At 59.0% G+C, this 23,692-nt stretch overlaps 3 protein-coding genes across 17 annotated transcripts in view; 2 read left to right on the top strand and 1 right to left on the bottom strand.

Annotated features, from left to right (window-relative positions):
- Positions 1 to 668: 668 nt before the first annotated feature.
- PHF1 (PHD finger protein 1) lies at positions 669 to 5,723 on the top strand. 4 transcript variants are annotated; one of them, XM_036356556.1, is made up of 15 exons: positions 670 to 892; positions 1,587 to 1,761; positions 1,853 to 1,934; positions 2,023 to 2,118; positions 2,545 to 2,645; positions 2,743 to 2,891; positions 3,071 to 3,166; positions 3,373 to 3,441; positions 3,557 to 3,680; positions 3,782 to 3,849; positions 4,006 to 4,110; positions 4,233 to 4,419; positions 4,505 to 4,599; positions 4,848 to 4,928; positions 5,089 to 5,723. In XM_036356556.1, exons 2-15 carry the CDS (start codon positions 1,603 to 1,605, stop codon positions 5,375 to 5,377), a joined length of 1,701 nt encoding a protein of 566 aa, XP_036212449.1. In that variant the 5' UTR covers positions 670 to 892; positions 1,587 to 1,602; the 3' UTR covers positions 5,378 to 5,723. The 4 variants fall into 4 exon arrangements, with proteins under 4 accessions (XP_036212451.1, XP_036212449.1, XP_036212450.1 ...); XM_036356558.1 differs by lacking the exon at positions 2,023 to 2,118 and having other exon boundaries at positions 669 to 892; XM_036356557.1 differs by lacking the exon at positions 3,071 to 3,166.
- Positions 5,724 to 5,814: 91 nt separating this feature from the next.
- Positions 5,815 to 7,355, bottom strand: CUTA (cutA divalent cation tolerance homolog). 5 transcript variants are annotated; one of them, XM_036356560.1, is made up of 7 exons: positions 7,278 to 7,355; positions 7,144 to 7,195; positions 6,682 to 6,890; positions 6,469 to 6,528; positions 6,322 to 6,367; positions 6,152 to 6,201; positions 5,815 to 6,049 (listed from the first exon to the last, which is right to left on the bottom strand). In XM_036356560.1, the coding sequence occupies exons 2-7, from the start codon at positions 7,183 to 7,185 to the stop codon at positions 5,923 to 5,925; spliced, it is 534 nt and encodes a 177-aa protein (XP_036212453.1). In that variant the 5' UTR covers positions 7,186 to 7,195; positions 7,278 to 7,355; the 3' UTR covers positions 5,815 to 5,922. The 5 variants fall into 5 exon arrangements, with proteins under 5 accessions (XP_036212453.1, XP_036212455.1, XP_036212454.1 ...); XM_036356562.1 differs by having other exon boundaries at positions 6,682 to 7,015; positions 7,278 to 7,296; XM_036356561.1 differs by having other exon boundaries at positions 7,144 to 7,282.
- A 1,956-nt stretch (positions 7,356 to 9,311) lies between these two features.
- The window catches only part of SYNGAP1 (synaptic Ras GTPase activating protein 1), a 29,983-nt gene continuing 15,602 nt past the window's right edge, over positions 9,312 to 23,692 (top strand). For all 8 annotated transcript variants that reach the window (XR_004975263.1, XR_004975265.1, XR_004975264.1 and 5 more), the window contains exons 1-7: positions 9,312 to 9,422; positions 12,516 to 12,637; positions 14,755 to 14,860; positions 20,779 to 20,870; positions 21,238 to 21,359; positions 23,041 to 23,194; positions 23,392 to 23,490. Coding sequence is in view for 5 of the 8 variants with exons in the window: in XM_036356390.1 (XP_036212283.1) it covers positions 9,356 to 9,422; positions 12,516 to 12,637; positions 14,755 to 14,860; positions 20,779 to 20,870; positions 21,238 to 21,359; positions 23,041 to 23,194; positions 23,392 to 23,490 (762 nt within the window). In the remaining 3 variants the exon portion in view is untranslated. The remainder of the gene's footprint in view (positions 9,423 to 12,515; positions 12,638 to 14,754; positions 14,861 to 20,778; positions 20,871 to 21,237; positions 21,360 to 23,040; positions 23,195 to 23,391; positions 23,491 to 23,692) is intronic.

The following is a 23,692-nucleotide window of genomic DNA, read 5'->3' on the forward strand; positions in this document are numbered from 1 at the left end:
GCTGGCCCTGCCCCGCTGCCCATTGGCCGGCTCTCGCGGCGTCACCGCCCCGGTACTAGCCCTCCTGTCGCGCTCTGACCCGGGAGCGCGGGGCCCACGCCGGCGGCCGAGCCCCTGGCGCCAACTGACGCCGCCGCCGCCCCGGGAGGAGGGACTCGGCTCCCAGGTGCCACGCGGGAGGGGTCGCGCGTGCGCAGAAGCGCGGGGCGGGGCGGAGTAGCACCGGGAGGGCGGGGCTAGGGCAAAGGCGGGAGAGGAGGGCGGGCGCTGGAGGGAGGAGGGCGTGGTGGGGCCCAAGGGCAGGGTGAGTAGAGGGCGGGGTCGCGGGCTGGAGGCGGGGCGGGACTTGGGGCGACCAGGGATTGGGGGGGCCGTTAACCGATGTGGCATGGAACGGGGACCAGTCCGGAGACGGGCTGCCGGGAGCGGGGAGGCCCTCCTACCCCCAGGGCGGGTCTCCCGTCGGAGGAAGGGGCTTCGGGGATTCCCTTTCCCGCCGGGTCCGCAGGCCCGCCAGCCCGCACCCCACACAGCCCGCCGCGGGCTCCGCGCCCTCCGGGCCTGTCGGAGGTGAGGGAGGTGGGGCAAGGTGGTGCCCGTCCCCCGCCCCGGGCTCCTCCTCCCCCGGTCCTCCCCTCCCACCGCCCTCCCCCTGAGCCGGCGCGGCCCTCCCTCTCCTCCCCTCCTTCCCCGGCCGCCTCCTCCTGCCGCTGCTTTGGCTGCTGCGTCATACGCCCCAGAGCCGCCGGGACGCAGGGGCTGGGCCTGGGGACCCCCCGGCCTCCGCCTGCACGCCCCCCCGACGCCCAGACGGGCCCTCCCCGCGCGGGGCTGTTGCCTGGGTCTCCCGCGTCCGCCTCTGCCCGGCTCCCGGCGGCCCCAGCTGTCACTGGTGAGGAGGCGGCGGGAGCGCTGGGGTGGGGGAGGCGGCGGGGAGCCGGGGGTCGGCGCGCGGAGCGCGGGCGGGAGAACCTGGCCACCCTGGCGTCCGGCCGGGCCGGGCCGACTCCAGCCCGCGGTGGACTTGCGGTCCTGGGTAGTGGAGACCGGGACTGGGACACGCCCCCCTCCCGGGGCGCTCAGGGAAGTTATCTAACCCGAGGGCAGGGATCCCCGAATTTGAGGGTGACCTGACATAACCTGGTACCCGGATGATGATTCTAAATGAGACACGCGGGCCCGGGGAGCCAGCTGTTTCTACTCCGGAAAAACATCTCCAAAAAAGCTCCCAACATACATCTCTGGGTAACCCCAGTTATACCTCTAAACTGCAGGAGTGGTGACCTTTGCTTCTGCAGCCGTCGTTTCTGTGAAAATCTCAAGACCAGGATATAAGCCCAGGGGAGCCCTGGAAGCTGGGGCCGGAGCACTAGGTGGGGTGGGCTGGTTAGGGAGGGAGGCTGGTCACCATAGTTGGGAGACTGGAGTCCAGCTGAGGAGGGGTGCTGAGGGGTTTCCCGCCCAGCTGTCTCAGGGGCATGGAGACAGGGGGCACAGCTGCTTGAATCCTTGACAGAAAAATAGGCAAAGAAAATCAGGAGTGTTCCTCAGCTTCCATAACCTCCTCACATTCTACTTCTGGCCAGGCCCCCCCAGGATGCAATGGCACAGCCCCCCCGGCTGAGCCGCTCCGGTGCCCCCCCACTTTGGGACCCAGCTTCCTCTGCTCCCACCTCAGGCCCCAGGCCTCGACTTTGGGAGGGTCAGGATGTGCTGGCCAGATGGACAGATGGGCTGCTGTACTTGGGAACTATCAAGAAGGTGAGACCTTTGACCTCTGACCCGTCACCTTTCCCCCAGTCTCCTCGTCTAGTTCTGATGCCCTTTTTACCTGTGTACTCACCCACTCCAGGTGGACAGTGCTCGGGAGGTGTGTCTGGTGCAGTTTGAGGATGACTCCCAGTTTCTGGTTCTGTGGAAAGACATTAGCCCTGGTGAGACCCTAGAGGCCTGGGGGTGTGCATCCCATGGGTGACAGGAACCTGCCTAAAGGACAGGCCCCAACACTGTGTTCCCTCGTAGCTGCCCTCCCTGGGGAGGAACTCCTCTGCTGTGTCTGTCGCTCAGAGGCTGTGGTCCCTGGGAACCGGCTGGTCAGCTGTGAGAAGTGTCGCCACGGTGAGAGCACAGGACACCTGGATGGTCCAGCTCGCCCTGGGCATTCCCGGCTGCTCTGTCCCTTCCCTCCAGCACTGGTCCTTATACCCCCTGTTCTGGCCTGTCCCCCAGGCCACTGGTCTGGCCAGTCTCTTCAACCCTGTAACCTCAGTCCCTTCCCAACGCAGAGAGGCAGCCATGGGATGGGGATGTGTGAGCTTTGCAGGCAGAGGGTGGCTCAAGTAATCTCTTAACCATATGGCTTTGAACAAGTCACACCCTCGAGGAGCCTCAGTTCCCTCACCTGTAGAATAAGGGTAGTTACCCCCCTCCCCCCGAAACAGGACGATGGCCGAGAATTAAATGAGATAAGACTCTTCCTCTCCCAGGCCTCGTACACGGAGGTTTACAATTCAGTAAGTGCTCTACCTCAATGTCATTATTCAGCTTATCACCAGGACTGCCACGTTCCAAGGGCCCCAGCCCCTGGAGAGGGAGAGGGCACGTCCTGGGTCTGCCGCCAGTGCATCTTTGCCATCGCCACCAAGGTAAAGGCACCTTCCTATTGGAGCTGCCCACCCACGGCCTCTCCCAAGCCTTTTCTCGCCCCACTGCTGAGGTGGCCTGCCCCTTCTGTCTCTGCAGAGGGGGGGTGCACTGAAGAAGGGCCCCTACGCCCGGGCCATGCTGGGTATGAAGCTCTCTCTGCCGTACGGACTCAAGGGGCTGGACTGGGACGCTGGACATCTGAGCAACCGGCAGCAGAGCTACTGTTACTGTGGTGGTCCTGGGGAGTGAGTAATGAGGGGCAGGGGCTCAGGAACAAGTGATGCAGTGGTTGTGCAGGAATTCCCGGGGAATGGAGGAGAACAGGGGAAGCGGAGTGCTGAAGCGGAGGCGGTCCGTGGTGAGCAGGGTTTGGGGCAGTTGAGGGAGAGTGTCTGGAGGTCACTAGTCCTATGTGCCCCCTCAGGTGGAACCTGAAAATGCTGCAGTGCCGGAGCTGCTTGCAGTGGTTCCACGAGGCCTGCACCCAGTGTCTGAGCAAGCCCCTCCTCTACGGGGACAGGTGAGACCAGGACAGACTCCGGGAGCCCAGAGAGCCCTCTTGATTTGCCCACCCTCTCAGTTCCCCCACACCTGCCTGTCTCAGATCCATTCTCCTCACAGCCTCTCAGGTGTTGATCACTAGTCCCCATCCTTGCTTTGTGAGCCCTCCATAGCACGGTATAGTTTTCCCGTGTCAGGTGTATTCTCTCTCTTGCCCACATCCAGGTTCTATGAGTTTGAATGCTGTGTGTGTCGGGGGGGCCCTGAGAAGGTCAGGAGGCTACAGCTTCGCTGGTGAGCTTGACCTCAGTGTAACTCCTCTCTCACCCTACCTGCCCCAACCTCCCACTCGGAACTCCCCTGGCTGTTGTAATGCTTCCACAACCTTGACAACTCAATGCTTCTCCAGGGTGGATGTGGCCCATCTTGTCCTCTATCACCTCAGCGTTTGCTGTAAGAAAAAATACTTTGATTTTGACCGTGAGATCCTCCCCTTCACCTCTGAGAATTGGGACAGTTTGCTCCTTGGGGAGGTAAGGGGTGGTGAAGCTTTGGAGGTTGTGTGGGAAGAGGGAGATGTGAAGAGGGGGAGGGAGCACTGCTTCTTGACCCCACCTTCCCTATTCTTCCCCAGCTCTCGGACACTCCCAAGGGAGAACGTTCTTCCAAGCTGCTCTCTGCACTCAACAGCCACAAGGACCGGTAAGCTGAAGGGAGGCCGAGAGGTGATGTGGAGACGGAGCTGGGGAGGGCGGTGCTGCGATCCACCTGCACACCGTCTCTGGAAAGCAGGGCGGAAGGTCAGAAGAGGGCCCTTTTCCATAACACTGACCTGTACCATGTCTCTCCTCACCCCAGTTTCATTTCAGGAAGGGAGATTAAGAAGAGGAAATGCTTGTTTGGTCTCCATGCTCGGATCCCTCCTCCTGTGGAGCCACCTACTGGAGATGGAGCCCCCACCAGGTCACTGGTCTAGGGGGGATGGGGAAGTTCTCAGGGCATTAATCTGGGGGTAAATATAGATGGAGGTGGGGGTCTTTGGGGTGTCCGGGAGGGGGCTGGGGGGATAAGGAGGCCTCTTACAGCTTCCCTTCAGGGCAGGGCCCTGGGGGAGGGGTTCCACGTCCCCTGGGGAAGCGCCGGAGGCCGGAGCCAGAGCCCCTGAGGAGGCAGAAGGGGAAGATGGAGGAGCTGGGGCCACCCTCAGCAGTGCGCACTCAGCCAGAGCCCCAGGAGCAGAGGCAGCGGGCCCCTCTGCAGAGGGCACTGCAGGTACAGAGGCAGAGGCAACCCCACGGGGCACATGCTGGTGTGGGGAACCCAGGGTTCTCTCTCAGTCCTCTGCTCCTACTTCTAGGCCTCAGCATCTCCACCGCCCCCCAGCCCTAACCAGAGTTACCAGGGCAGCAGCGGCTACAACTTCCGGCCCACAGACGCCCGCTGCCTGCCCAGGTCAGTGCTGCTCCCCCCTCCAGAGATATGCTGCCCTAGAACCTCTCTAATTGTCCACATCCTCTGGACTTTCTCACCCAGAATTCTCTCATTTGGCTACCCACTTTTTGTCCCAGAGAGACTTCTAGAACCAATGTCTGGTCCCCAGTATCCTGGGGATGGGGGTTCCTCAGGGGTAAGCTCATTCAGGGGGAGAATGTCCTGTTTTCTTGCTTCAGGTCCTGACTTTTCTCCCTCCCCAACCCTAGTAGTCCCATCCGGATGTTCGCTTCCTTCCACCCCTCTGCCAGCACTGCAGGGACCTCTGGGGATGGCGAACCCCCAGACAGGTGAGATTCTACCCCTTTACCTGTGACACCCCTCGTTGTCTCTGTGTTCTTCAGGTCCTCAATCTCCAACCATTTCTTCATTCCTCTGATCTGCTTGTGGGCTCCATTTCTGGTAGTCCTTACCTGTCTTACTGGACTCACAACTGCCTTCTCTCCCTAGGTCACCCCTGGAACTTCACATTGGTTTCCCCACAGACATCCCTAAAAGTGCCCCGCACTCGATGATTGCCTCATCTTCCTCAGTCCCAGCGCCCTCCCCAGGTCTTCCTAGACGCTCAGCACTCTCTTCTCCCCTGTGCCGTAGTTTGTCTCCTGGGACTGGGGGAGGAGTACGAGGTGGGGTTGGCTATCTGTCCCGAGGGGACCCTGTCCGAGTCCTGGCTCGGAGAGTACGGCCTGATGGTTCTGTGCAGTACCTGGTGGAGTGGGGAGGCGGGGGCATCTTCTGAACAGCCTGCCTCTGCCCACCTCCCCATCCACACACACATCGGCACTTTCGTACCCTGACCTCTGACCTCACCTACAGCTGGGATGTACCTGGGGAGGTAGGGGGTAGTTTTCCTACTGCCCAGGTGGAATCCAGGGGAGGCGGGGAGAAGAGGCTCTCTTCTCTACTCCCTTCATGAGTCCTGAGCTTTCCCCCACCCTGCTTCCCATTTCCTTTGATGTTATTTTGTTACAGCTTTTAAAATATTTTTAAAAATTATTTAACCCCTGGGGATGGAGACTGAGGAGGGGAAGGATGATAAAGGATACTGGGCTCTGTATTATTGAAATAAAGATAAACAAATCTGGTAGCTGAGTCATTCTGAAAGATGAGAACACAGGACTAGAAGCACTGCTAATCTTCCCAACCAAATTCATATGTGATGAGAAAAGGCAAAGGCAGAAAGAACCAAAGGCAGGATTTATTAGGGGCCCAGGTCAGAGGTATTAGGGGCCCAGGTCAGAGGGCCCTGAAGTATGGAAGGGAAGGTGGCAGGAACAGGGCTCGTCATGGTGGGACTGTGCTGGGGTCAGAAGCTGCCTCTGTAACCTGGTGCACCCAGCGCAGGTATGGGGAGTTCCCCTGCTCCACAGGCAAGGAGATCACCTCAGCCACTTCGTAAGGGTGCACAGAGCTGTGAAATAGAGGGGTGGGGTCATTCAAGAGTTACCCAAAGGAGCCCAACCCCACGTTACCCACCCTGACCACGGCCTGCCCCCCAGTTCAAAATTCTCACCGAACAAAATCTGTCAAAGCTGGCACCAAGGAACTTGGGGTTTTAATCATCTAAGGGGTGAAGACAAATGTGGTTGAATCCACCCATGGGGCTGATCTCAGGATCTCATGAAGGAGAGGGGTCAAAGGTCAGAGAATTGAGGCTTCGAGGGGTGGGGAAATGATTCTCACCATCAGCACCTCACTGTCCTCCTCAATCTTTCCTTTCCACTCATAGCTGAAAAGGTCAGGGAGAGTTGTGAGAGCAAAGGTTTTCCCCAACGAAAAGACCGCCAGTCAGCCCCTAGCCGCGTTAGGGTGACCCCAATCCTGACTCACATGGATGTAATCTGAGGGATGAGGTTGACGCAGGCTGCCAGGCGCTTCTCCACCACAGCCCTGGAGGCGAAGAGACCCCTTCAGAGCGCCCCACCACCCGGCTTCTGCGCTGCCAGCCCAGGGTCTCCAAGCCCAGAGGCGGGCAGTGGCGGGAGGGACCTTCTTCAGCGCCCCAACTCCCTCTGGTCTGCCTCTTCCCACACGGGTCCCCACCTGGCGATCTCCTTGGCGACCTTCTCATTGGGGCAGGTCACGAAGGCTGCAGAGACCGAGCCCGGAACGTAACCGGAGTCCGCGGCCGGCGAGGGCTGGGCCGGGGGGCTTCCTGAAGCCATGGCCGTCAGGGCGCGGGGCAGCGAGAGGAGGCGGGAGGCCACAGGCAGCAGCGCCGGCATCCAAAGGAGCGACAGGAGCAGCGCGGCCTGGGAGCAGGCGCTGAAGTCGGTGTCTCCCCACAAACCACAGCAACTGCACCCCAGAAACCCCTCGTTGGGACACTCGGACTCTGCCCTCCCTCTTCTGCACCCCGAAGGAAAGGTCCCTGAAGCTGAGAGAGAAACGTGAAAAATTCAGGCAAAGGCTCGGTTTATACCCCCTCCTCAGGGGCCAACCTCTGGGGTTCGGGTGCGGGTGGTCCAGGCTTCCGAACCGGGAGGGGCGGGGCCGCTCACTCACCCCTCCGCCGAGCAGGACCGCGGGAGCCCGCACCCCTCTCATGCAGCCTAAGCTGGCGGAGGAGGGTTGGATATCAAAGGCCACAGTAACGCCGAGAAAGGGCCCCACACCCAGGAAGAGGGGCCTCTACTTACCTGGGAGGTAGCCACGTGATAAGAACACAACGTACACCACGTGACCGTAAGAGCTGCGCCTCCAGAGCCAGCCAATCCGGCCCTCGCATGGCCCAATTTGCCCCGCCTCCTGGTGAGGGAGGAGCGAAGGGAGCTGACCAATCCACAAAGGATCTGCAGCCGTGTACGGAAATGGCTCGCCCGTTCCCGGAGCCGACCAATGGCAAGCCGAGGAGAGCCTCGGCGGCCGTCCACTGTCACGTGACGGGGGAGGTCCCCACGGATGGCGGTCTGTCAATGAGGGACGCGAGGAAGCCAATCGCGTTCCAGCCCTGCAGGCCACGTGATGGAAGAGATGGCGCCAGGAAAGCGGGGCTGGAGACCCCGCAGACTCGATGCGTCAAGTTGTAGAGTGGGGGGGTCATCCCTAGTCCCTAGAGGGCACCTCACCACAGACCCTACGCGCTCCCCGAGGCCCGGAGGTGGGAGGATCTGAGAAGGTTTAACCTCGGAGGGTGAAGAGAGCGCCCCCTGCCCTCTTGTTTAGGACTAGCACTCGCCTGGGATTGGGAATGAACAATGATAATCCGAGAAGCAGTGTCCCTGGGCAGGGGGAGTGATTAGGCAGGCACGGGCACGGCTAGACCATGGCGAGGTGAGGAAAGACGTCTTTTAGAAGGAGACCCTGTAAATGGGGCGATGAACATCGGGCAGCAGGCGCCTCCCCAAAGCTGGAGGCAGGCTGGTAAATCCGGGAGAAGTAGAGCTGAGGCTGGGGATATGGAGAGGACACCAAGAGGCAGCGATGGTCCTTGTGTACCTATCCCCTTCCTATTCCCTCTCCAGACTGGTCTACCTGTCAGCTTGGGTCTCCTTCCCTTAAACCGTCCTCCTAGGAGCCAGGACCTGCCCTACATAACCTCCCTGGGGCGCAGGCACATCCTGTGACCCAAAAATGGAGAGGGGCCAATGAGAGGAGGGCGTGGTGGGAGGACGAAGCAGGGGAAAGGCTCTTCCACACCCTCTACCCAGTGCTCCTCCTCCCCCCAAGGTCTAGGGCCTCTGGCCAGGGGTGGGCGACCGGCATTTCCCCGGCTGCCTCCGGGGTTCCCTCAGGCCTGCCTCTCGGGCCGGGTCTCCTCCAGAGCTCTGGGGGCCTTTTCTGTGTTTGCATTGGGGTTTCTTTCTGTTTTTGTTTTAGGGGTTTGTTTTCCTGGATCTGTAATCACTGTCTCCCCAAGGCTTTTCTAACTCTTCTTTATGAATTTGGGGTCGCTGAGTTCCGCATCTCTGCACTAGCTAAGCGTCTTCCTCCCTCCCTCCCTCGCTCCCCATCTCTAATCTCTTCCTCCCCTTCTCCCCCACTCGCACCCCAAGCCCGAGGTCTGCAGTTCCTGTATCTGGGGTCTCTGGCTGACATCTCTCTCTGCATCTGGGTCTCAGCCTCAGAGCTTGGTCCCTGAATAACCATCTGAGGCTACCGTCCAAGATTCCTGTGGCTCTGGAGAACTTTTTTTGAAACCGGTGGCTCAGTTTTTGACCTTTCACCCCTTTCTCTAGGGGGGGGGGGTCTGTTTTGGGGGGGCGTTGTTTTTGCTTTTCCAGAGATTGAGGTCTGTTTTCCTCTAGATTTTGGATTTGTGCCTCAGATTAACCTCCCCGCGCCTCCCCTCCCTGGTGACAAGTATCTTTCTCTGGGTCTGGGGTCTCTTGCTCTCAGGTCTGGGATCTGCAGCTTTAAAACTGTTCTCTCTCCAGCTCGCTCTCCCTCTCTCTGGTGTTTCTGAGTCAGGGGTCTCTGTCTCTCTGATTCCCACTGGGTCGGGGTGGGGGCTGCAGATCTCTCTCTCTCCTCCTCCTCCTGCTCTCTCCTCTCTCGCTCACTCCCCCGCCCCCCTCTCTCTCTCCCGGCTGCCGCTGCTGCCGTTGGCTCCCATTCTCCTCCTCCTCCTCCTCTCTCCTCCTCTCTGCTCCTCTCCGCTCCTCTCTCCTCCTCTCTCCTCCTCCTCTTCCACCTCCTCCTCCTTCTCCCCCTCTCTCTCCCCCTCTTTCTCTCTTCTCTTTCTCCCCCGTCCCCCGCCCCCTCCCTCCCAGGCCTGATGAGCAGGTCTCGCGCCTCCATCCATCGGGGGAGCATCCCCGCGATGTCCTATGCCCCCTTCAGAGGTACGGTGGCGAGGGGAAGGGGAGGGCCAGGGAGGGGAGGGGGAGGGCCAGTTAGGAGGGGTAAAGGGGGGAGGGGCAGGGGCAGGGCGGAGGAGGGGGCAGAGCCGAGGCCAAGGAGGGGAGCTGCTGAAATGGAGGGAGACAGGAGGACTAGGAAGACAGGACAGGAGCAGTGAGGAAGGAGGGATTGAAGGCCAGGGGACAGGGGAGATAGGGACCGGAGGGGCCAGGAGACAGGCCTTAAAGAGGGCTGAGGTGAAAATGAAGGGGAAAGAAGAGATCGCAAGAAAGGGTGGGAAGATGGGATAGGGTTGGAGGAAGAGCTGCAGAAATAATTTTGAAGCTAAGAGATGAGGAAAATATCAAGGAAATAGAAGGGCAGAGTCGGGAGAGGGGCTGGGAGGGAGAAATGAAAACATAGGGTTGCAAAGAGGAGCCAAGAAGATGGGGTTCAGAATATGGTGGGGGGTGGGGGGGTCAGAGAATGGGATGGGATGGGAAAAGAGAGGAGGATGGAGGAAGAGAAGCAGGGGCCAGATGGAGAGAGAGGGAGGCAGGGTGTGTGGGGGGAGGAATAGAGGGTCCAGATGGAGGGAAGAGAGGAGAGGGAATGGGTTGGGGGAGGAGAGACCAGGGCAGGGGGAGGGCCAAATGTGTGTGTGTTTGTGGAGGGGGAGGGGGAATGCCGGTGAGACTGAGTGATGGGAGTAGGGGCAGGTCACACTGCCCGAACCTCTTTCAGGCCCTTGACCAGGACAGTGTGACCCCTGGGGTCTTATCTGCTTCATTCACTCCACCACTCTTACTCCCCTCCCCCATCTCCAATCCTTATTTCCAGTTCCCCCTCCCTCCTCTGGTGTCCATCACCTATATCTTTCCCCCCATATGGTGTCCGTTCCTTATATGGGTCCCCCTTCTGTCCTTCCCCTTTATCAGTCCCTGCTCTGATGTCCTCTCGCTCTCTCTCTCTCCCACCTTTTCACCCCCTCCTTCTTGACCCCCGTGTTCTAGTACTTCTATTAGGTTCACATCATTTCTCCTGCCCCAGGTCCAGCTGGTCCCTTCTGATATATTTTCTTGCAGGGATTTGCCATCATTTCTACCCCCTCTTCTCCTACATCCTCCAGCCCATCCTCTATTGCCTACTCTGTTCCCCATCTTGTCACCACAAGCCTGTGCCTCCCCAAATTCCCTTCACCTCTTATCATCCATTCTTTTCTTGTCTCCTCTACTTTTTGGGGTGTTGGAGATTTGGGGTGCAAAGACAGGTTTTGATGGTTGGAACAGGGCCCACAAGCGACCCCCATCTGAGCCCTGTGGGATTTCTCGTCCTAGTATGCCTTTCCCCGTTCTCAGCTGTGTTCCTCTTGCTTCTGCCTCCCAGACTCATCCTCACTTAAGTCCAGACAGTGTGTGTGTGTGTGTGTGTGTGTGTCCAGAGTTGCTTCTGAACTAAGTTCCCTGTGTCCTTCCCTGCCCCCAGGAAGGTGCCCCCTGAAGTCTAACCTGCCTCCCCGTGGCTGCAGCCTGAACCAGTCCCTCCCATAATGACTGTGTGTAGCCACAGATCCTCCTCTGGGGGTCCTCAGAGTCAGTGCAGTGGGCGCGCTGCCTGCAGTGTCTGCAGTCTCCCAGCCTTGCTGACCTCTGGATCTAGAGAGGATTGCTTACAGAGTCTCTGAGATGGCAGCGAGATAAGTGAGAGTTTCAAAGTGTTGGGGTTTCTAGGCATCTCCGTTCTGGGGATTCATCCCCGCCTTTGATCTGCAGATTGGGTAGATTTGAAGACCACATTTGTAGACAGAAAGGGGCTAGATTTTCCAAAGCTCTCTATTCAGGGTATCCAGTTGGAATGAAGCTCAAAGATCAGATCTTTTCCTGCAATAGCTCCATGAGTAAGCACCCTGCAAGGTGACAATTTGATGTTTCTCCCTCTAAACTCTCTCACACTTTGATACCTTAAGCCCATTTTCTATTGTTTTGATATTGCCAATTTGATTTTCCTCTTCCTTCCGTTGGGCCTGTCCCCTGCACCCCGTGATGGTGTGCAGCTGGGGGTTAAAGAAGAGGCAGTTTGCAGGGGTGGTAGCATGGGAAGGACATGGGCACCCTTGTCTGCTGTTCTGAGAAGTTTTGTCCCCAGCCCCAGGGCCAGTCTTTGGAGCCCACTCTATGTCACAGGCCTGGATCTTCGTTCTTTCCGCTCTTTCTTCTTCAAACTCCTCTCTGTGCCTTGGGAAGGTTCCTAACCCTTGGGGTTGGCTTCCATCCTGTCCCTGGAGACTAGGTGGGGAGGCGGGGGGGGGGGGGGGAGGGTGTTACATCTTTGATCTCTGAGCATGAAGTGGGGGAAGAGATCAATTCAGTTTCTATTCTCATTCCCCGGCCCCTTCACAGCCAGATGCTGACAAAACCCTCTTAAAGAACCAGAACTCTCCCCAAATGTTGAGCAGGGTTGGGCTAGGAGAGGAGGGAGCAGAGGCTAGAGGAAAGGCAGGAGGGGAGGCCTGCTCCTGTCTCTGATCTGAACAGGTAAGCTCTCTCACTTTCTTCCTTTTCCAGATGCTTAGTTCTCAGAATCTTATGACCTACATGTTCCTACACCCCCAGCCCTTCCTTCCTTCCACAGCTTTCCTCTTCCTCCCCTGCAGGTAGGTCGTGCCACCTTCCAAGTTCTTGTCTTCTTTGGTTACTTGGTTGCACCTGCCACCAACCTGTGTGTTTTTCTTCAGTCAGTTCAGCTGCCTCCACCTTTTTATTTTTTTGAAGTGGATGGAGAGTTCCTTCACTCTTTTCTGCCTTCAAATGTATACCCTTTGTCATGCTATAATTCCCCTCGTCGAGCCACCCTTCCAATTTCTTTCTCCACGTCGACAGAGCCCTGTGCTGATTCCCGTTCCTCTTTCCCCCCAGATATAGAGGCTTATCTTCCGCTCTCTTAACGTTACCAGGGGCCTCACCCCCATCTGTGATCTCAAGGCAGGTGTGGTCCCCTTCTCCCACTTGGTGGACTCTCTTATTACCCACTGTAGGCCTCTGTCTCCCAAATACTTAGAGCCTCCCTTACTGTTTCTGTGTGTCTCTGTCCCCCAGATGTACGGGGACCCCCTATGCACCGAACCCAATACGTTCATTCCCCATATGATCGTCCTGGTTGGAACCCTCGGTTCTGCATCATCTCTGGGAACCAGCTTCTCATGCTGGATGAGGACGAGGTGAGCAGGGTGGGAAGGTCGGAAGGACCACTGGGTACCATGGGGAATGTAGAGAGAAAGATGGGGAGAACCCTCATTAGTGAAAGGGTGAGAGACACAGAGAAGACTGACAAGAGTGACATCGGCAAGCGGTGGAAGGAGGTTGGCCATTGAGACTTGGGTTGGGATGTGAAAAGGGGCAAGCATTCTCACACCTTGGCTTGGGGGTCTTTGAGGGCCATGTGCAGTGTTGAAGAGGAGATGAGGTTCTGAAGATTTGGGGGTGCCTCCTGTTTTCACCTGCCCATATTGTGGGATAGGTTAGGGTGGGAAAGAGAAACTGAAGGGTGAAGGAAGGGGGATTGCTTTGGCGGGATCAGCTCCACAGTGATTCTCGGAACCCTTCCTCTTCCCACACTGAGCAAGACTCACTGCCTCCCTGTCCTTTTCCCATCATGGTGCAGGGTGCGGGGAGGGGGGCTTGGGGGACTCGGAGAAAAGGCAGGGGTGAGTGGGGTCTTTGGGAAACTGGGAGAGGCTGGAGGGTCCTGGGAGAGATGACAAAGGTCAGTGGATCTCGGTGGGGAGACTGGGAAGGCACCTGAGATCAGAATTTAGAGAGGCACCGAGAGGGCTTTTGGCAGGGACATCAGGAAGGAACGTAAGGGAGGGGATGCCTGGAGATGAGGGAGTTGCCTAAAACAGTAAGAGTGAGATAGGGGCAGGGACTAGCCAGAGTGAAAGACATGACATGAACAGAGGGTTCCTGTGGGCGGCAGTAGGCATGCAGGGTGATTAGAGAGCCAGGAGAGTGTGGGTTCAGATTTGGGAGCTGGGGTCACAGTGGAGGGTCCGTCAGAAGAAATAGGGGGTGCGAATATGAAGGGTAGATGCCCAGATGTATGAGTCAGGGAATGGAGTGATTTGGAGGACCATCTTTAAAGAGTGATAAGGTAGCTCACCAGACCAGAGAGGTGGTGAGAGATGTGCCCCAAAAGCTGTTGGGGAGGTTGTGTTTAGAACTGGAGTTGAAGTTAACCAGGGTTTCGAGGGGTCTGTGGGGCAAGTGAGAGTGTGGAGAGATGGCTGGGTAGAAGGCTTTCAGGCCATGGAGTAAAGTCGAGGTATCGACTGGGGGAAGATGGTGACTGTAAAGGGAGAGGTGGTTTGGGTTGTCGGTTTTAGGCATTGACCCAGGGTTTGGGGTCCGCAGGATGAATCGGAGGAACCAGAACCAATAAGAGTGGGGACTATTGTGAGGTGTGAGGATGAAGAGGGAAGAAATGAATGGGGTAATGAAGGAATGAGAGGTGGGGACAGGTTGAGGGGACTTCGGGGACTGGTGGCCAGCAAGTTGAGGGCAACAGGAGTGGCCAGAATCCAGTAGGAAGCGTGCCAGGGCAGACAGAATTTAGAAAATGAACACTGTAGGGCCACAGGGGTTGGGTTATGGAACTGGGGCTGGGGACCAGTGGGTGAGGAGGTTCTTGTAGGGGCGGAGGAGATGGGAGGGTTGGAGAGGGGTGGTTTGGGAAGGAGGTGGCAAGGGGGAAGTGGGGGTGAGGTTCAGAGAGAAGAAAGGGAAGTGAGAGGTTGAGTTGGGGGTCATGATAGAAGATGAAAGGTGTGGGGAGGTGACCAGGCCTTCCGGGGTGTGGGGAGGTTGGGTCCCAGTCTGGCCACAAGCCGGGCGGGCGTGGGAGGGAGACAAGCTGTGGATCCTGATTATAAATGCAGCTTCTGACCCCCCCCCCCCCCCCCCCGTGACTGGCAGGGAGGGAGGGAAGGGCGTGCGGGAGGTGGGAGGTTGGGAGGACAGCAGGGAGAATGGAGGACCTGAAGGTCAAGGGGAAAGTGCAGGAAGCAGCGAACTCCGGAGAGCTGAGTGGGGTTTGGGAGGATTCCCTGGAGGATGTTTCAAAAGAAATGGAGGGAGAAGAGAGGAGAGTGGGACATGAGAGAGAGAGAGAGAGAGACTTGGGAGAGAAGGGCCAGGAAGTTGGCTCACCTAGACACTTAGTGCCGTGGGGCAGGGGCAGCAGGCGAGCTCCCGGAAGGCAGGGGAGGTGCAGCCTGCTTGGTGGGGGAGGAGGGGGGACGGCGGCGCCCGTGAGCTCTGACACACCCGCATCCCCTAGATACACCCCCTTCTGATCCGGGACCGGAGGAGCGACTCCAGCCGCAACAAACTGCTGAGACGCACAGTCTCCGTGCCGGTGGAGGGGCGGCCCCACGGCGAGCATGGTACGGCGGCCGAGCAGCCCTGGCGCCCCGGACAGTCGCGGGGAGAGAGCTGAAGGCAGACCGGGCGCTGGGCGGAGGAAGCCGGGGCTGAGGGAGCAGCCGGGGCTGGGCGGCCGCGGCACGGGCGGGCGCCCCGCGAGCAGGAGCCTGCGCGGGAAAGGCGCCCTCCTCGGCTCGCGAGCGGGACGGGCTGCGGTCACAGTCCTCACTCAGTTTCGCTCCCCTTTCCTCTCCAACCGCGAAGCATGACTTTCCCTGGTGCTTGTAAAAATAGTCTCCTTAGATCTTCAGCTTCCTGTTCGAGTGAGCCCGCCCCAGCCCCTCCCAGGGCTTGGTCTGGGATCTTGGAGAGAATAACCCAGTTCCCGCCCTCCCCCCCGCCCCCCCAGCTCCCGATTCTCCTTCCAGACCTTCTGGCCCGAGGGCCCTCCCTCTTTTCTTGCCCCCTCTTCCTCTTCTCATCAACTGCTTCTATTTTCTGCAATTCTATCACCCCCTTTCTCTTTCCTCCCGATTTCTCTTATTTTCTGTACCCCTTAACTCCATCAGACCCCCATCTCATCTCCTGTCTGTCTGTCTGCAGAGCTCTCTGCTCAGTCTGTCTCTTCAACTCTCTCTCTCTCCATCTGTCTCTTCCCCTCCCTCTCTCTTTCTGCCCCCCCTCCACCTCCCTCTTTAGTCATTTAAAAAAAGATTTTTGTCTTCCTGAGAAGTTAGCTTAAAAGGTTTCCATGGGAACAGTGAGGGGAGATGAAGGCAGAGAACAGAGATTTGCAGCCAAGGTGCAGAGAGACACCCTCAGCCCCGGAACCCCCTTGTCACTGCCCCTACCACTACCTTTCCCCTCCGGGACCAGGGATGCAGGTCCTCCATGTCCTCCCCACCCCCCAACCCTAGGTGACTCCTTTCTTCCACCAGCTCCCCTCCCCTCAGCATCCAGGCTTCCAGTTCCTCTTCCTTAGAGAGAGCCAGTGGCCTATCTCTATCTCTTGGCTCCCTTCAGCCCTCCTGATAGGCCCAGAAGGCCCTTGGGGGTCAGCTCTGGGACCCTGGAAGGTTGGATGGCCAGGGATGTGTCATTGCCATGGAAACCTCTGACCATGGGTGTGTGGGGGTAGCACATCCATGTGAGGCAAAGCCAGGTGGTGGTGGTGGCGTGTGTACAGAGAATGTGTGTGGTGTCTGTTACATCTGTGTCGTGTCCATGTCTGGGAAAGGTTTGTGTGTTGTGCACGTGTGAGCACCTGTGTGTCCAGGCCAGCGTGGTCACATGCTGTGGGGTATGTTTTTCCTATGTCCGGTGGTTGGTGTCTCTGCCCACTTATTCCTCATCTGTCTCTTCACCCGGAGTCCTCGGGGTCTGGGGTCTCTGCTGTGGGCCTCCCGCGTGTCTCCTGTGTGCAGGCAGCCGTGTGTGTGTGCAGCCGGGGCTGGTATGTGGAGGTTGTTGAGCCGGAGGTTCCGTAGGGTTGGGAGGGGGTCCAGAGGTCTACATATCGGGGAGGGTTTGGTGAAAGCGTTGATGACTGGTGAACGTCTGGGTTTTCCGGGAGATGTGGACCGTGTAGAGGGCATGGAGGTGTGCAGGGGACATAGGGCGCGCGACGGTGTGCTGGGGCCGTGGGTGTTCGAGCCTCGGAAGGGACCCGACCCCTGAGGGCATTGGAATCCAGGGCTCCCCTCTGCCGGGTGGAGCCGCAGCCCCTCGTCTCTCCGCGGTTTGGGGTAGGGGTTGTGCTCCGGAGGGAGATGTTGGGAGGCCCGGCTGGCTTAGGGGGTCCCCTCGTCCCCCTCCCCCCGTCTCTCTCGCGCTGTCTCCGGGCGACGGGGCTCGTGACAGAGGCGGCCACGGCAGCAGCGGTCGCCTAGCAACGGCGGCGGGGCCCGGGCAACGGCGGCAGCGGCGGGAGCGGCGGCGGAAGGAGCCGTTCCCGCGGCCGTCACCGCGCGGCCGTCCGGGCCGTCCCGGGCCCCGCCGCCGCCCCCACCGTTTCGGGCGGTGCGAGCCGGGCCGCACCGCCCCCCGTCCCGCCGCACCCCGCCCCTCCCCCGCGCCGGGGCGGAGCCCCTCCCTCACCGGGGACCCCCCAGGGGCGGTGCAAGGTAAGGGCGGGACCGCGCCGAAGAGGAGCGCGCGTGGGGGGCGCGTGGGGCGGGGGCGCGCGTGTGCGTGGGCTCGGGGAGGGGGTGGGGAGGCCGCGGCGGCGGCGGCGGCAGCTGCTCCCTCTGCATGTTCTCGCTGCATCTTCCGAGTGGGGGGAGTTATGGTAACTGGAGAGGGGGCAGCGGAGGTCCGCGGGGTGCGGGGAGTGTCGGGGACCGGTCGTGGCCTCGTGGGGGAACAGAGCCTCATGCGCGCGGGGGCGGCCGGTGTGGGGTGGTCTTGGAGCTCCTCTGTGGAGGCGGCAGCCTGTGTGTCCACGTTGGTGTTCGTGCTCATACCCGTGTCCCCTGTGTGTCGGTGCCATGTGCACACGGGGGCCTAGGTACTCCTGCACACATGTGCATCCAGCCAGGTGCAGACCTGTCAAGCTGTCCTGTCTTATTCTGCCTCTGCCGCGTTCCTGGCTAGGGAGCTGCTGGGCTGGCCACTGGCTTGTGGGGCAGTCCGTGGCCATCCTGGTCCATGTCACCTCTGACCCTGGGCATGCATGTCCCTGGCTGGGGCTCACTTGTAGTCTTTCTCCAGTGTGTGGGGATGTGTGGCTGCATGAGCAGGATTTCTGTGTCCCTGCTGGCAGGTGTGTGTCTTTGCATGTGTGTTCCGTCATTGATCTGGGTATCCGTGTCAGTCCCCGCATGGGTGTCCAGGGTGTGTCTGGATGTGGGTGGTGTGCAAGTGGGGGAGGGAGTAAGTGTGTGTGTGCTCCTTAGAACCCTACTGTATATGGAACACCTTTGGACTAGGCAGGTATGAACCCCTACTTGTCAGGGAGTGGGGGCAGAGAGGCTGAAAAGGGAAGCTGAAAGTGGAGGAAAGAGGAAAAGTGGTGAGAAAGAGGGAGAGGAGGGATGAGAGAAGCTTGAAGGGGAGGAAAGAGAGCCAGGGCGAAAGAGTAGCTGGAGAGACAAGCAGATTTGGAAGAGAGAAGAGAGGGTAAGAGAGCTTAGGATGGAGACTTGGGAGAAGGGGCCTGGGGGATGGGGAGGAGGAGTCAGGCCTTGCGGTAAAGGGGTCTGTGAGAGAGGAAGGCAGGAGAGGGAAGATGGCCCCGGTTCATGTGGGCCCTGTGGGATCAGGGAGGCCACTCGGGCTCAGAGGCTGGCTCAGCGAGGCCTGTCACGCAGGGACCGTCATTAGAGGTTCCTGTCCCGGTGTAGAGTTTTGCACCCCATTTCTCTGCTCTCTGTCCAACTCTGTTCCTCACCTTGTTCTGCCAACCTCCCTCCCCTGGCTCCCCGTGTGAGCTGCCAGCTGGGTGTGATAAGGAAGAAAGGCCACAGGCAGGGTTCCTGGGTTAGGGGGGAGTGCAAGGCGGGGAGATGGCAAGATTCCAGGGACTGAAGAGGTGGGAGTTCAAGCTCTTGCTGTGTGCATGTGAGAGCAATTGTGTGTGGATACAGGGTGTACACATGTGTGGGTGTATGCACAATGCCTGGGTTACAGGCCTGTGTAGGTGGCTGTTATGTGTGTGCATGCGTGTATACGTCGTGCTAGAATGGGTCATGGGGGCCCAGTAATCACAATACGAGGATCAGGTTTGCTGTGTGTGTGTACAGGGGTGTGTGCTGTGCTTTCTGTACATGTCACTGCATGCGGCATTAATAACAGGATGTCCCAAGTTCCTGTCACTCTTCCCCTTTTCCTGTGTGTTTCTGCTGTTCTTAGCCTTGTGACAGTGAGTTTTTGTAAGCCCCTGTGTATGCGGCCAGCTCCGTACCTGTGACTTATGTGTGAGCTCCTGGACCTTCGTTTCTGGTGATATGTGTAAGGTTATATTACTTCCAAGAACCAAGTGAACCAATTAGCACATTAGTTCTCCTTCTGTTAATTCTTTAGTTCCAAAGCAAAATTTGAGTGGATTTAAAGTTAGACTTTATGCCTTTGTTAGAGGAGCCTGCATCTGAAAACCATGGCTGAGCGAGGCTCCCTGGAATGAGAGGGAGGCAGCTATACCTGAGAAACAGAGACTAGGACAGAGGTATCCGGAGCCCTTAGGAGCATTGTTGAGTGTGTGACGGAAGGATAATGGACACATCTGCTCCTTGCTTTTTCTTTATCCTGGTAGCCGTCTCGGAAGCCTGTGTTGGGGTCAGGGAAGGGCTGGGCGAGAGGAATTGTCCTGAGATGAGTTGCTCTTTTCATGTGAATGAACGATGTTCGTGCTTGTGGGGTTCGGGGGTACCTTGACGTGGTCGGAATCCCGGTGTACTCACGGTCGTGTGTGCGTCTCAGGGTTAAATGTCCATTTCTGTAATGTGCTGCCTACACGATTGCCCAAGGGACTCGAGCCACACGCCCACACCAGCAGCTCTCATGTGAGTGTCGGTCCAAGCATGTCCTCCCTGTGGTGCTCACACATGTCTAAGCATGCACCAGTGGGCTGTGCGGGCCTGAGCATCTGATTGCGGGTCAGCGGCACCCCCTGCTCACAGTTGTCTCTGCACCTTCTAAGCACCGAGATCCCTGTGTAGTTTTGCACTGTGGCTCTCGTATACATGTACCTCCACAGCTCAGAGTGTTTCTGTGCTGTACACATGTATTCCCAAGGGCTCCTGTATCATAGGACCCACATTTCTGTGTGCAGATCTCCTAACGCGTGGGTTTTAGAGGCAAAGGGAACTTGGGGGCTGGCTCCAGGACAGTTTGCAATTCTGGAAGCTGACAGTGAAAATGTAGCTGTGGCCCACCCTTGCTTTGGAATCTAGAGGGTTAACTGGCCGCTCTTCCGGTCCAACCCCCTCCAGCCTGTAGCTTCTTGTTGCTGTGGAGATGGTAGCCCCGCCCCTGATGCAGTACCTGCCCCCCCATTGGCTGCAGTGGTGACTGGGGCTGAGGGGGGAGCCCAGGCCTGAGCAGCCATTCTGGAACTGGAGCCGGAGCTTGGCATCCCCCACTTTCATTCTCCTCTAGCCCCTCGCCCCCCTAAATTCCCTGCTAGCAGAGCCCCAGCCTCCCTCCTCCGAGCTGCCACCTCTCTCAGACTCTTGGCAGTCCCAAGCTTCATCTGCAGTCACCTCCTCTCCTCGTCTCCCTACCCTCACTTGGGAGTCCCCCAGCCCCCACTGCCCCTTTCCCCCACTCCCTGGCATTCTTCTCTTCCCTCTCCCTCCTTCCCCTCTGAGGCCCTGCCACTGCAGTGCACGTGGAACCAGCCCCTCCTCCCCTCCCCCTACCTGGCCCTTCCTGGAATTTTCTGTCCCCAGGATTCTCCCCTGGCCACTCCTCTCGGGTCTCTCCCAAGACTTCCCCCTCCAGCCCAGGGAGGGGGTCATGGGAGGCAGCCCAGGCCCTCCTGACCGACCGGGCTTCCAGCAGGAGGGGGGCAGGCGGGCGATGGACCCAGCCGAGGGAAGGGGAAAGCTTGCCTATGGGCAATGACCTTAGCCCAGCTTCCCCCCGCAGCTAGCCTCCTCCTGGGGGGGTGGGCACCAAGGACCTGTCTTCTGTGGAGCTGTGTCCTTTATTTTTGGGGTTTCACTGACCCTCTCAGCCATGCCCCTCGGCTGATTGCCAGCCCCGGTCATGGGCCTCAGGCCTCCCACTCCGTCCCCCTCGGGGGGCTCCGGGTCGGGTTCCTTGCCCCCTTCTTCCCGCCGCCAGCCTCTCCGCCGCCGCTGCTCTTCCTGCTGCTTCCCGGGGGGTAGGTGAGGCTGGAGCGAGGGGCCAGGGAGGTGGGTGAGCGCTGGGGCCAGGGGCGGAAGCCGGCCGACAGCGACCCCTCCCCAGCTCCCCTCTGCCCTTTCCTTTCCCCCAGAGTACCACCTGGGCCGCTCGAGGAGGAAGAGTGTCCCCGGGGGGAAGCAGTACAGCATGGAGGCCGCCCCCGCTGCGCCCTTCCGGCCCTCGGTGAGTGAAGGTGCTGCCAAATGTGGCCGGCTGCCCCTCCCCCCCGTCCCAGCTGGAGCCCAGGATTCTGAAAAGGGACCCGAGCGGGAGGGATGGAGGAAAGAGACACTCCCCACCTCTTTGGTTCCCCCTTCTTGGCTCTGCCCCCCTGCTTCTCAGACCAGCCCTCCCACCTTCTGCAAGCTGGTGTGTGTTTGTGTATGCGCTCGAACCCGTGGGAGCCAAGGAAGACAGACCGGTGGCAGGGTTTTTCTCCCCTTTCCTCGCCCTAAAGACTCCCCGTCCTCCCCTTTCCACCTTCAGCTGAGGGCTGAGCAGGTGGAGCTGACCCTGCCCCAACCGCCCCATCCCCACTTCCCTCCCCCAGCAAGGCTTCCTGAGCCGGAGGCTAAAAAGCTCCATCAAACGCACGAAGTCCCAACCCAAACTTGACCGGACCAGCAGCTTTCGCCAGATCCTGCCTCGCTTCCGAAGTGCTGACCATGACCGGTAGGGGCTGGAGCGGGAGGGCTGCCCTGATTGCCGTATGGGGGGCTCTACAGTGAGATCCCAGCAATGGGCGTCCTCTGATGCGAGGCTGGAGGCCTCAGGTTGGCTGAGGGATGTTAGGGGTGAGGGACAGGGAGAGGTCGAGCCAAGGAGGGACTCTGCTGGCCCCCAGGACTAAAGGAGTGCCGGCGCCATTGGGGAAGCCGGGCGGGGGGGGGGGGGGGTCAGGGAGGAGCAGTGTGGTCTAGGTAGAAGGGTGTGAGAGAAGGGCAGAGGGTTGGAGTGGGGCTGGGGCTGGCAGATACTAATGGCTGAGGGAAGGGATAGCTGAGAGCATGACAGCGAAGGGGGAGGGTGGCACAGGTGTACTGGCGGGGGAGGGGAGCTATAGGGTTAATCCAGGGACTGAACGGGGGGAGGGGGGAGGAAGTCCTCAGAGAAGTCCAGAGCCACTGTCACTGAGGCTGGGATTGGGGGACATGTCATGTCTGCTCCTATTGTCTGCTTCTTGGGGTTCCTCTTCGGGCTTCCCCCTCACCCAGTCACTCCCCAGGAAGCCCAGTCCTTCCTTTCCCCCCATGTCTGGTCTCCCTCGGGATTGGGCAGGTAGGGAGGTTGGGATAGGTGAGTCACACCTTCCCTTGCCCCCTCCCATGTCACCGAGCTGGATTTGGGGCTGGCAGGGGGGGTGAGGGCATGGTATTCCTGGCTGCGGGGGCGGTGGGCTGGGGGAGCGTGGCGCTGACGACAATGGAGCCCAATGACGGGGCTGCTATAAATAGCTCTGTGGAGGCTCCCACACCCGAGCTCTCCCTCCTGCTTTCCTACTGCTCTCTACTCTTCATCCCTAGCCATCCTCATACTGCTCACTCGCCTGTTCCTATTCCTGGGCCTGGGCCCCCATCCCTGGCTCCCTCAGCCCCTTTCTCTCCTCTCCCTGTATTTCCTCCCGTCTTATTCCCATCTCTGTTCCCATGTCCCTCTCTGCAGTTGTACCTCCTCACCTTCTCCTATCCTCTTATTTCTGCACATGCCTTTGCCTCCCCCTTTTCTCCTTCCTGCTCCAGCTCCCCCTCTCCCCCAGTCCCCATTTCAGTCTCTTCATTGTCACGTTCTGCCCGCAGCTTCCTCCTATTTATTGCGAGTCCCCCTCTGAGTTTCCCCGAGTTTCATGAGTAACACATGACCGTAAACCCCGATTCTGCTAGAGCCCTCTTACCTCATTCATTCATTCTCTGAATTTTGGATGTTGTGTAAGCACTAGCGTGTGCCAGGCCCAGGTGACCATCTTTGCACTCTGGTTCTTTACCTCCACGTTTCCTCCCTTATTCCGAGGCTCTGGATGTTGGGGGGCACCTGGAGGTGTCCCAAGCCCACCTGTTCGCCTCTGTTCTCCGCCATGGTCCATTTCTGGGTAGAGATATTCCTCCGTGTCCCCAGTCCTCACAACCCCTTAGGTGTGACTTGAAGGCGAGGGGATTTCTTTAAAGAGCCTTGCTTCTCTCACACCCTCATGTCCTTCCCCAGGGATAGGCTGGTTTCTTTCTGTCTGTCTGTCTGTGTCCGTGTGGGAAGGGAATTCAGGAGGCACTTTTCCCAAGTCTCCATCCTGATGACACAGGCCCTGGTGTGTAAGAGTTGTGGGGCCCTGATCCTCTCTCCTGACCCTCCCGCCCGCTAGGGCCCGGCTGATGCAGAGCTTTAAGGAGTCACATTCTCACGAGTCCTTGCTGAGTCCTAGCAGTGCCGCCGAGGCCTTAGAGCTCAACTTGGATGAGGATTCCATTATCAAGCCAGTGCACAGCTCCATCCTGGGCCAGGAGTTCTGTTTTGAGGTATTGGGTCTAGTGTGCTGGGCGATGGAGGGTAAGGTCAGAGAGGCCTCAAGAAAGTGGCCTCGGTGGGGATGTGGAGAAAACCGAAACCTTGGGGGCTGGAGAAAGGCGGGGAGGAGGAGATGGTGGTGGAATCTCCAGTCCTCAGGAGTCATCTCCCCTCTTCAGCCCCATCTCAACTCCACACCCCTCTCCAGGTAACAACGTCATCAGGAACAAAATGTTTTGCCTGTCGTTCTGCGGCCGAAAGGGACAAATGGATCGAGAATCTCCAGAGAGCAGTAAAACCCAACAAGGTATCAGGAGCACAGGGGACAGGTAGAGGTCAGGCCACCGGGAGTCTAGGGCGCCCGGGAGGAAGGAGTTACGGAGCGGGGGCTTGGGGGAAGAGGGCACTGAGGTGGGGGAGACATGGATGAAAAGGAGGTGGCTGACCCCCATTCTTCTCTGAGTCCTTCATTTCTTTTCCCTTTCTTCCTGCCTCATGGTCTTTTCCCT

This window comes from Myotis myotis, unplaced genomic scaffold (genome assembly GCF_014108235.1).
Source record: "Myotis myotis isolate mMyoMyo1 unplaced genomic scaffold, mMyoMyo1.p scaffold_m19_p_26, whole genome shotgun sequence".
Lineage (NCBI taxonomy): Eukaryota > Metazoa > Chordata > Mammalia > Chiroptera > Vespertilionidae > Myotis > Myotis myotis.

Coding starts and splice junctions, on each gene's coding strand:
- PHF1 (XM_036356556.1), top strand. CDS start 1,603: ATGGCACAGCCCCCCCGGCTGAGCCGCTCCGGTGCCCCCCCACTTTGG. Junction 1,935..2,022: donor GTGGAAAGACATTAGCCCTG/GTGAGACCCTAG, acceptor GTTCCCTCGTAG/CTGCCCTCCCTGGGGAGGAA. Junction 3,681..3,781: donor ACAGTTTGCTCCTTGGGGAG/GTAAGGGGTGGT, acceptor ATTCTTCCCCAG/CTCTCGGACACTCCCAAGGG.
- CUTA (XM_036356560.1), bottom strand. CDS start 7,185: ATGAGAGGGGTGCGGGCTCCCGCGGTCCTGCTCGGCGGAGGG. Junction 6,368..6,468: donor ATCCCTCAGATTACATCCAT/GTGAGTCAGGAT, acceptor TGACCTTTTCAG/CTATGAGTGGAAAGGAAAGA. Junction 6,202..6,321: donor AGGACAGTGAGGTGCTGATG/GTGAGAATCATT, acceptor TTCACCCCTTAG/ATGATTAAAACCCCAAGTTC.